This window comes from Anomalospiza imberbis, chromosome 23 (genome assembly GCF_031753505.1).
Source record: "Anomalospiza imberbis isolate Cuckoo-Finch-1a 21T00152 chromosome 23, ASM3175350v1, whole genome shotgun sequence".
Classification (NCBI taxonomy): Eukaryota; Metazoa; Chordata; class Aves; order Passeriformes; family Viduidae; genus Anomalospiza; species Anomalospiza imberbis.
Window position 1 is genome coordinate 6,055,810 of NC_089703.1, and position 9,942 is coordinate 6,065,751.

At 50.1% G+C, this 9,942-nt stretch overlaps 1 protein-coding gene and 1 long non-coding RNA gene across 2 annotated transcripts; one reads left to right on the forward strand and one right to left on the reverse strand.

Annotated features, from left to right (window-relative positions):
• The first annotated feature begins 4,007 nt into the window (after window positions 1–4,007).
• On the forward strand, window positions 4,008–4,795 carry FNDC10 (fibronectin type III domain containing 10). Its single transcript, XM_068171382.1, has one exon. The coding sequence runs from the start codon at window positions 4,058–4,060 to the stop codon at window positions 4,736–4,738; it is 681 nt and encodes a 226-aa protein (XP_068027483.1). The 5' UTR covers window positions 4,008–4,057; the 3' UTR covers window positions 4,739–4,795.
• Window positions 4,796–5,903: 1,108 nt separating this feature from the next.
• On the reverse strand, window positions 5,904–8,342 carry LOC137461708 (uncharacterized). Its single transcript, XR_010993458.1, has 2 exons — window positions 7,748–8,342; window positions 5,904–6,471 (listed from the first exon to the last, which is right to left on the reverse strand). It is a non-coding gene; the product is annotated as an uncharacterized lncRNA (long non-coding RNA).
• Window positions 8,343–9,942: the final 1,600 nt, after the last annotated feature.

Consider the following 9,942-nt stretch of genomic DNA (forward strand, 5'->3'; position numbering starts at 1 on the left):
CATCTCTGCCCTGGGGACTGTCTGCCCTGGCCATATCTGAGACTAAAATTAGCAGAGCGTTGCATAAATTGTGAGCTGTAAGGTTGTCAGTGCTTCATTGCCTGGCCCGCAGCGAGTTTGGATGCTCCTTCACTGTTTCCTTGAGAAGAGACAATAAACCCAGTGGAGGAGAAGCAGAAAAGGCAGACCCCTGTGGTGCTGGGTCCGTAAAGCAATCTGGGATGCTGCTGGGGGTTCACAGCTCAGAGCAGATCACAGGGATTGGCCTGAGCAGCAGAATGCTGAAGCAATGCCATGAAGAAGCCCAGAACAAGGTCTCAGGAAACAGATGGATTGCTAAGAGAGCAAACACTGAGACAAAGCCAGCACGGGCAGGCTGACCAAGCCAAAGCATGTGGGTCTGCTTGGCTCTGGCATAAATATTTGGGGTTTTGCTCAGACACCGTGTATTGTAAATGCAGGGGAACCCGTTGGGAAGAAATGCTGATGTGTGACTCCAGTCCAGGAGGCTGAATGATTTCTTTATTATAACTATGCTATACCCCATTAATATACTATTTAAAGGAGATCCTAAAGGCACAAACCTACTTTTCTAACTCCCATATCCAACTCCCAGCTCGTGCCCCTCTCTGAGAGTGCAGCCACAGGTGGGTTGGATTGGCCATCAGCTCCAACAATCCTCACCAGAACCCAACCAAGCAATCACCCCAGGTGAACAATCCTCCAAACGCATTCCACAAGAGAAAAAACAAAGAGCAAAAATACAAATTGTTTTCCCCTTCTTTCTTCTGCACTACTCTATGAAAAATCCTGAAAGAAAGAAGAATATCCCAGCGACAACAGTGCAAGGCCAAAAAAAGTGCAGAAGGTGTAGTCAACTTGTAGTGTTGTAATTTTTTTGATGGGTTCAGGGCCTTCACTGCTGGGCCAACCATTTTCCTTCCCTGCGCCACACTCCAGACCCTTGGATCTCCCAGCAGAACTCAGGGTGAGGTGTTAATCACAAGCAACCACAGAGGCTGGTGCCAGATCTCCTCCCTGGACATGGCAACAAGGACAGCTCTGGGAACAATCATCGCTGTGAGGAGAAGGACACGAAGTTTGAAGGAGGAAAATCTTGCTTGGTTTGGCTCCAGCCACTTGCTGAGCACGCTCACATTTCTCAGGAAGGGCTGTCAGATCTCCAGTTTTTGCATCCTGGCTGGAATTCCACAGTAAATTTGCCAAGAAGTGCCTTCAGCAGCACAGCACCTCTTCCTGCTCCAATATCCAAGTGTTTTCCAAGCCATAACTGCACCTTCAGCATCCTTTTCTATGCTGATCCTATTTTTTTATTGATCCCTCTTGGTATCAAAAAAGATTCCTGGCAACTTTCCATAGGCTAGCAGACACTCCCATTAAATCTGGTGAAAACTAGATGTGGAAATAACTTGCAATACTTGATATTGGTAAATTAAAGATTTCCCTAGGAACCATACACTTGAAAAATGCAGTCTTTCCAACAGGAAAAGGTGTCCTGCTGTCAGACTATTCATGTTCAATGCACCAGAAAACAAAACTATTTAAACAAATTCCACACTGGTGCAAATTACACTTTGTGTATATGCAAGCATCACCTTCCAGGTATGATTTGGGTTTGGTTTTGTTCAACCTATGAAATAAAAATAGGCCTTGGGATCTTATTTTTGTTGTATTTTCAACTTACAAAATTCAAATTTTGTTTTTAAAGAAAACATACACAGTAAAATGCGATGTGTTTCTAAATATGTAACACGGTGAAGAACTACAGCAATGTGTTTTGGCACATTTCTGAGGGGTTTAACAAAATAATATGTTAATTATTATATTTTACAAGCTAAATATAGACAAATGCTTATGTTTTGCTATAAAATCTGGAACACAACTTTATGTAAAACCTGATCAAAACCAAAAAGAAACATTGCTTTATTTCCCCTTCTACTCAGAAAAGGACTTAAAGCAACTTTTACCAATTTAACAGCTCGAAGGATCTCCAAACACTGTTTAATCCTGTATTTTTGTTATTGCTTCATTGGAGCTCTTTTCTTTCCCCATTTAGACAGGTCAATACTCTCGTGTACCTCTCTCAAGGTCGTTCAGAGAACATTAATTACGGTGTGAAGCTGGGATGGAGCACTGCTGTCTCCTCCTGTGCTGCAAAATCAGCTGCTGGCTCCAGAGCCAGGGGTGGATGGAGGGCTGCTCCTGCTGCAGGGGGAGGAAATGGCATTTGGGGCAGGGCAGGAAGAGGAATATCCTTGTTCCTTCTGTCTCAGGGTGTGCACTAAGACCCAGAGTTGTCCCTGCTCTCAGCTGACCTCCTGGGAGGGTCTCGTGTCTTTATTACATCCTCGCCGAGTTCATTTAAATTCCCAAAGCCAAGAGGTTAAAGCAGCCTGGGTGTGCGGTTATCACTGTGTTAAAAATAAAATAAAATAAAATCCGTGTGAGCTCCGGTTTTCCAACAAGGTTTGCATCAGCTGAAGGGGAGCTCTGTCACCTTCCCCAGCCCTGCCATGGACTGCAGCCCTGCTGGTGTCAGCCCCCGGGGACAGAGGCGCCTCCCGGCCATCCTCAGGCACATTTTTGGGGGGTTTTAACCACGTAACGTGAGAATTGCTATATTTTACAGGTTAAATACATACAAATGCTTATGTTCTGCTATAAAAATTAAAACAGGACGTTATGTAAAACCAGATCAAAAACACGATTTTTTTTTTTTTTAAATAACGTTGGTGTGGGACGAAACCTGCAACTCGACCAAGACAGTGGCAGCAGCTCACCAACACCACCCCGGTGGGCACAGCAGAGCTCGGGGGAGGGACGGTGTGGGCTGCACATCCCCTGTGCCACCCCCTGTGGTGTCTGAGCATCCCTGTACCAACCGTAGTGGGGTCTGAGCATCCCTGTACCAACCCTAATGGGGTCTGAGCATCCCTGCACCAACCCTAGTGGGGTCTGAGCATCCCTGTACCAACTCTAGTGGGGTCTGAGCATCCCTGTACCAACCCTAATGGGGTCTGAGCATCCCTGCACCAACCCTAGTGGGGTCTGAGCATCCCTGTACCAACTCTAGTGGGGTCTGAGCATCCCTGTACCAACTCTAGTGGGGTCTGAGCATCCCTGTACCAACCCTAATGGGGTCTGAGCATCCCTGTACCAACCCTAATGGGGTCTGAGCATCCCTGTACCAACCCCTGCGGGGCCTGAGCATCCCTGCACCAACCCCTGCGGGGTCTGAGCATCCCTGCACCAACCCTAGTGGGGTCTGAGCATCCCTGTACCAACCCTAATGGGGTCTGAGCATCCCTGTACCAACCCTAATGGGGTCTGAGCATCCCTGCACCAACCCCTGCGGGGTCTGAGCATCCCTGTACCAACCCTAATGGGGTCTGAGCATCCCTGTACCAACCCCTGCGGGGTCTGAGCATCCCTGCACCAACCCTAGTGGGGTCGGAGCATCCCTGTACCAACCCCTGCGGGGTCTGAGCATCCCTGTACCAACCCTAATGGGGTCTGAGCATCCCTGCACCAACCCTAATGGGGTCTGAGAATCCCTGCACCAACCCCTGTGGGGTTTGTGCATCTCCCCGTGCCGACCCCTGTGGGGTCTGAGCATCCCTGTACCAACCCTAGTGGGGTCTGAGCATCCCCTGTACCAACCCCCGTGGGGTATGAGCATCCCCGTACCAACCCTTGGGGGGTCTCGTCATCCCCCGTGCCCACCCCTGAGGGGTCCCAGCACCCCGGGGGTCTCAGCACGCCTTTGTGCCGGTCCTTGCGGGGTCTCAGCACCGCCAGAACCCGCCCCCGCGGGGTCTCGGCGCTCCGTGCGCCGTGCGGAGCCCCGAGAGCCGCGTCCGGGCGGCCACCAGCGGCCGCAGCGGGCGGGTGCTCCGCAGCCCGGCGAGAGTTAACGGCGGCACCGCCTCTCCATTGGCGGCCCCGCGGCGGCTGCCGAGCCCGCGCTCGCCCCGCGCTCGCCCCGCGCGTCCGCCGGCCCCGCGCTCCGAGGCTCCATGCGGCGGCGGCCGCCGGCATGCCCGGCACGCCCAGCCTGCTGCCTCCTCTGCTCGCCCTGCTGTGCCTCGGGGTCGCCGACCCCAACCCCGACCCCGACCGCGACCCCGACGAGCCGTGGTGCCCCTACAAGGTGGGCGGCGATGGCGCGGCGGCGGCGGGGGCGCGGCTGTGCTTCCGCCCGCCGGCCCGCGGCTTCCAGTGCGCGGCTCGGGGCTGCCGCGCCCACCGCTCCGCCGGCGGTGCGCTGGTGGCCAACGTGCTGCGGAACGGCAGCGTGCTGCTGCAGTGGGGGCTGCGGCACTGGGGGCCGCCGCCGCGCCCCGCCGCCGCCCTGCGCGGCTTCGCGCTCAACTGCTCCTGGGACGGCACCTACACGCGCTTCCCCTGCGACAGCGTGGAGCTGGGAGCCGCATGTCGCGACTACCTGCTGGCCGAGGCGCACGGCAGCGTGCGCTACCGCCTGTGCCTGCAGCCGCGCTACGCCCCGCCGCGCCCCGCGCCGCCCGCGCAGTGCGTGGAGTTCCGCGTGGAGCCCGCGGCCATGCGCGACATCGTCGTGGCCATGACGGCCGTGGGGGGATCCATCTGCGTGATGCTCGTCTTCATCTGCCTGCTCGTGGCCTACATCACCGAGAACCTCATGAGCCCCGCGCTCGCCCGCGGAGGACACGCGGCCGCCGCTGCGCGCCGCGCGTAGGGCGGGAGGGGGTGGTGGGGATGGTGGGGATGGTGGGGATGGTGGGGATGGTGGGGATGGTGGGGATGGTGGGGATGGTGGGGATGGTGATGCTGCGCCGCGGAGCGCGGGGCTGGCGCCCGGCGGCTCCCGCAGCCGTCCTTCCAGCGCTCTCCGGCGAGGGAAGAGGTTTTCCAGACTGTTCTGGCAGCGCTGGGTTTGCCGTGCCCAAATTTCCAGGATGCGCGTTTCAAGCGGAGTTCGGAGCTCTTCTTCCTCCTGGCGTGGCTTCTCGGCCTGAGCCCTTCGTGGGGACTGAACTCGTGGCATCTCAGCGGATCAAAAAACAATAGCAGAGGTCCCCAAGTGCGAGAAATCGTCTGTTTTTAAGGGCAAATGGCAGATCCTACCGAGGGCCTGTTTGAAAAGACTCTCCAGAACACCCTTATTTTAAGCCTAAAACCTCTTGGTCTTAGACCTGTGCTTGATTTTTTTTCCTGTGGGGTAAAGTTGTTTAAAGTTCAGGAGAACTGACTGGTGGGACCACAAACCCCAGAGCTAAGTGAGTGTTTGATCCAAAGCCCACCTAATCTCATGTTTTAGGTGGGTTTTGTATCATGCCTTACAGTGGTCACAAATTTTGGGGCCAATATCCAAAAACAACGGGGGTTTTCTGGTCGAGGGTTTTCTGGTCAGCTCCAGCGACCACCAACATCCAACACCTGCTTTTCTCCCATCAGAATTGTGTCATAGTTTTACAAAGAGTGCAAGTAAAGGGATAAATTCAGTAAGAAAACTCCATTTTGTTGAGCAAGTAGGAACCAACCCTTAATTCTAAGTAAGATATAAGTGAGCACCCCCTTGGCCCCTGAAATCCCCTCCTTTAGCAAAGCAGCTGCACTAAGGTAGAAGCTTCTTGACCACAGAAGTCACTGATGTTGTAGCCGAGTGTTTTGAGCGTAGGAACACTCCCTGGTAACTCCTCACTTGATGCTGTAGTAAAGTAAGGTTTTAGCCATACTCTAGTACTGATTCTATTGTGCCTTAGTGCTGAGAATTTGTCCCATTTCTATTGGTGTATCTGTTCCTATAGTCCTTGCAGTTAACTGTATCTCCCTGGTGTTCTTGTCCCTGGAATTAGTGGTTGTTGGTTTGTCTGATTGTTTTCTTTAAAAAAAAAAACAAAAAAACAACAAACCAACTTGGGCTGATCATTACTTGAAATTTAATATATACACAGAGTAGTTACCTTCAGAGAGTTATTTAGTGAGGTAGTTTTTAGTATGTGTTGTCTGTATGTAGTTGACTGCTGTAACACAAAAATAATTTATTATCACTTAGCAGCTGTGCACTTAAAGCAAAAAAAAAAAAAATGTAGGGGAAAGGCTCTTCTGTAAAGGGATTGCGTGATCTGTTTGTGTAAATGTTTAGCACTGATGAACGACCTGTTTGCTTTTCCTTGTGGAAGTCGTTTGTGAAGTTTAAACTTGGTGGTAGAGGGTAAATATAGGAAGCTGTGGAATCCTGAATAATACACAGTATTTGTACTGAACATAATCCCTTCTCCAAGAACTTGGGAGTGGCTGAGGAGCTGAAGGTCTGCATTTCTTCAACACCTTTTCCTTGGTTTGTTATTCCTGCTGTGTTTCCACTCTCAGTGCAGCCGACTCCATTCAGGTGTTCTGTGTTTATTACCTTGCCTATGTGCTGCATTTAAGCAACTCACTGATGCCATCATTTTGGGGTTTTTATCCCTAAGGAGATCGACTGCTGGAAGAAAAGGCAGTTTTGAAGAACATTTTGGTCTTTTAAAGGTTGCAGGGTTTTTTGTTTTGGTTTTTTTTTTGCTGTATCCAGTTCAGCACAGGAGCATTGGAGTGCCACTGATTTTGTACATTTCTGTCACCTTTTGTCAGCCAGTGTCACTGTTGTGTTCCTCATCTTGTCATGAATTGCCAGATGTGAAAACCAGCTGTATAAACCACGAGCCTTGTACCACCTTGGCATTGAACTTAATAAATTAAGAGGATGATGAAAAGAAATGAAAATGTCATAAAGTGAGTCTGCCCAAACTGGTCATAATAATATTCCATTGCCTACTCTAAAATTATGACAGCATTAATGGGAAAAAAAAGAGATTTATTCTCTGAATACTCCATTTTATTTACTAGAGGTTTGGACTACAGATAACTGGGTAATTCAGGTGGTAACACTGATGTAAGTCGGAGGAAATGGAAATTTAATTTACAGTTTTGAATGTGACTGTTCAGTAAGACACCTCTGCAGGTAATAATGGATACCCTAAATAATAATAATAATGATGGTATAACCCTAATGGATAATGGGATAACCCTAAAAAACACCTAGAAGATACTAAAGAGGTGGTTTTGTAGTCATTTCACATTTTTATTCATCAGTCTCTGGGGATTGCATTGCAACAGCATCCTGGGCAGAGGGTAGAAAAAAAAAATAAATCCTGATAGAAGACAATCTGCAATTTACTAAAGGATTCTTTTCTTGGTTTTTTTTTTTTTTCCTTTTCCATGCATTAACAATGGGATTTGGGAAACAATATCTCAGTTTCTCATTCATTTTTGGTGGATTAAGCTTTAATTGAACACATCTGGGTGTGTGGAGAAGAAAATCAGAGTATTCCCTGTTTTATTTTGCCATTAAGCAAAACACCTGTTGACCCATTGATAACTGGATTTTTTCCTTCTGTCACTGCAGAAATTTCCTCCACCATGAATGTAGACATTTCTTGTGATAATATAAGGGGAAATTCTGTGTACACAGGCTTGGTACTAATTCAGCAGCCACGAGCCTTAGTGAGACTGCACAGTTAAAGCTTTCTCCAGGCTTTGCAGCAATTCCCAAAACCTGCAGAGTGGCTTGGGGAGTGATAATCCATCCTGGCCTGTGCAGGCAGCAATAAAGAAGTGGCAGAATGCTGATTTATAACTGCCAAGAAGCTGCTCTGGGAAAAAAGTGGAAATAGCTCCTAGGGCAACAACACGTTTTCCATGTTACTATGCAAGTGCCTGCTATTAAAAATCCATGTGCTGCCTTCTTGGGTGTTTTATTATCCTGCCTTGATCCAGGCATTTCCAGTACAAACATCAGGCCACATCCAGGAGTTAAAATGGAGAATTATATGCTCATTAACAAGCTGCTTTTTCCTTGCCCTGTGCTAAATGTGAGGAAAACAACTGCTTCAAATGTGAGCAGCTCAAAGCCCAGCTTGACCCCAGCTTTGAGTGTTCTGGAGGAAACAGTCTGTGCCTCAGGCAAAGAATCTCTCTTAATTGCATTTTGATTTTTTTTTATTTTGGTGGGATGTAAATGGAAAGGCTGTCTGGCTTTATTTGGAGGTGCAGGCAAAAGCTGGGATTTTGCTTCCATAGAGATGTGGAGTTTCAGTTTTATGAAGTTGCAAACTGCTGCTGTGTTTCAGCAGCATGTTCCAAAAGAAAAGGTGGGCTGGAAGGAGGAAAAGAGGCAGGTAAGAGTGTCACATTCCTGGTAAAAGCTTTGGAATTGCAGCAGGGATGCTTGGATGGGGTTTTTTGGCAGCTTTAACCTGAGCAAAACCACCCTGAGACTTGCTTCAGCCCAGGTCTGGTCACTGCATTCCCTGAGCAGAACTGCCAGGCGATCAGATCTTATTATTTGCAGAATAAGAACTGAGAAGATGATGGGCAGGGATAGGAATGCCTGAGAGGAGACCCAAGGAAAGTTTTTGCAAGCGCTGAGGGGACATGTTTCTTTGGGAAATGATGGCTTACAAAAGGGCTGCAGAGGAAAGGGGAAAGATATTTTTAAAGTTGAGGGGATAGTGGGAAAAGCTTTAATTTTTATGGAAAATACAAGAGACAGGGAGAGGTTTTACACGGAGGAGAGGAGAATGGTGGTTGTGGGAGCAGGAAAAGGCTCTGCTGTGGTCATAACGGGGAAAAAATTCCTCAGAAAGCACAATGGGAGGGCAGAAAATATTTTTAGGAAGCACTGAGGAGAGAGTCCTGCCTCACTAGAGAAGTGCAGCTGGGCTGGGGAATAGATTTGTTCCTTTGATGTCCTGGTTTATCTCCTGTATTTCTCCTGCTCCAATGCCTCCTCCTGCCATAGAAATAGTGCAAGGACACCAAAGTGGAAAAACATTATGAGATGGAAAAAAAACTCAGAGAAAAATGGGATTGAGCTGGGCTGAGCAAGGAGCACCGTGGTAGTTTTGACCTGGATGCGAGAAAACAATCCTGAAACCAGCCTATTTCACCAGTTGGTGGGTAAATAACATATATAACAGAAATACCTCCTAGTTTTGGCATTCCAATTTGTGCAGTTTGCAGTAAAAGCGCCAGCGTTTCCTCCAGGAATGCAGAATTCCATGTTTAACCCTAACAGCAGCCACGTGCCGGCGTTCTGCTCGCTGCGGATCCCCCCGGCCACAGGGATCATCCAGGGTGTCGAGCCCAATTCTCCTCCTCGGGATGACTCAATCCTGCATCCAAACGCTTCCCCTCGGCATTCGGCTGCCATCTAGTGCCAAACTGAGGGAAATTTGTGGTAAAAAACACCCTGCTTTTCTGACAAGCGGTGCTTCTGAATTCCGCAGCCCGGAGAGGCAGCGGGATTCAGGGCTTGGCGCTGAATGGCTGCTCGGTGGTGGGAGCGCTGGGATGAAATCTTTATGGGATGAAATCTTCCCAGTGTTCAACCTTGAGCCTCCCCTGGCGCAACCGAGGCCGTTCCCTCTCCTCCTGTCCCTGTTCCCTGGAGCAGAGCCCGACCTGGGGCTGTCCCCTCCTGTCAGGAGCTGTGCAGAGCCACAGGGTCCCCCCTGAGCCTCCTCTTCTCCAGGCTGAGCCCCTTCCCAGCTCCCTCAGCCCCTCCTAGTGCCCAGCCCCGTTCCCTTCCCTGGACGAGGTGAACGAGAAGCTTTTACAACCACAGAACATCCTGAGCTGGAAGAGATCCACAAGGATCGGAGTCCAAGCCCTCACCCTGCCCAGCCACCCCAAAACCCCACCCTGTGCGTCCCTGGGAGCGGTATCCAAACCCTCCTGGAGCTCTTGGGCCTGGGACCATTCCCTGAGGAGCCTGCTCAGCGCCCCAGAGCCCTCTGGGGGAAAAACCTTTCCCAAAACCCAGCCTAAACCTTCCCTGACACAGCTCCAGCCGTTCCCGGGGTCCCGTCGCTGCTCCCCACGGAGATCAGTGCGTGTCCC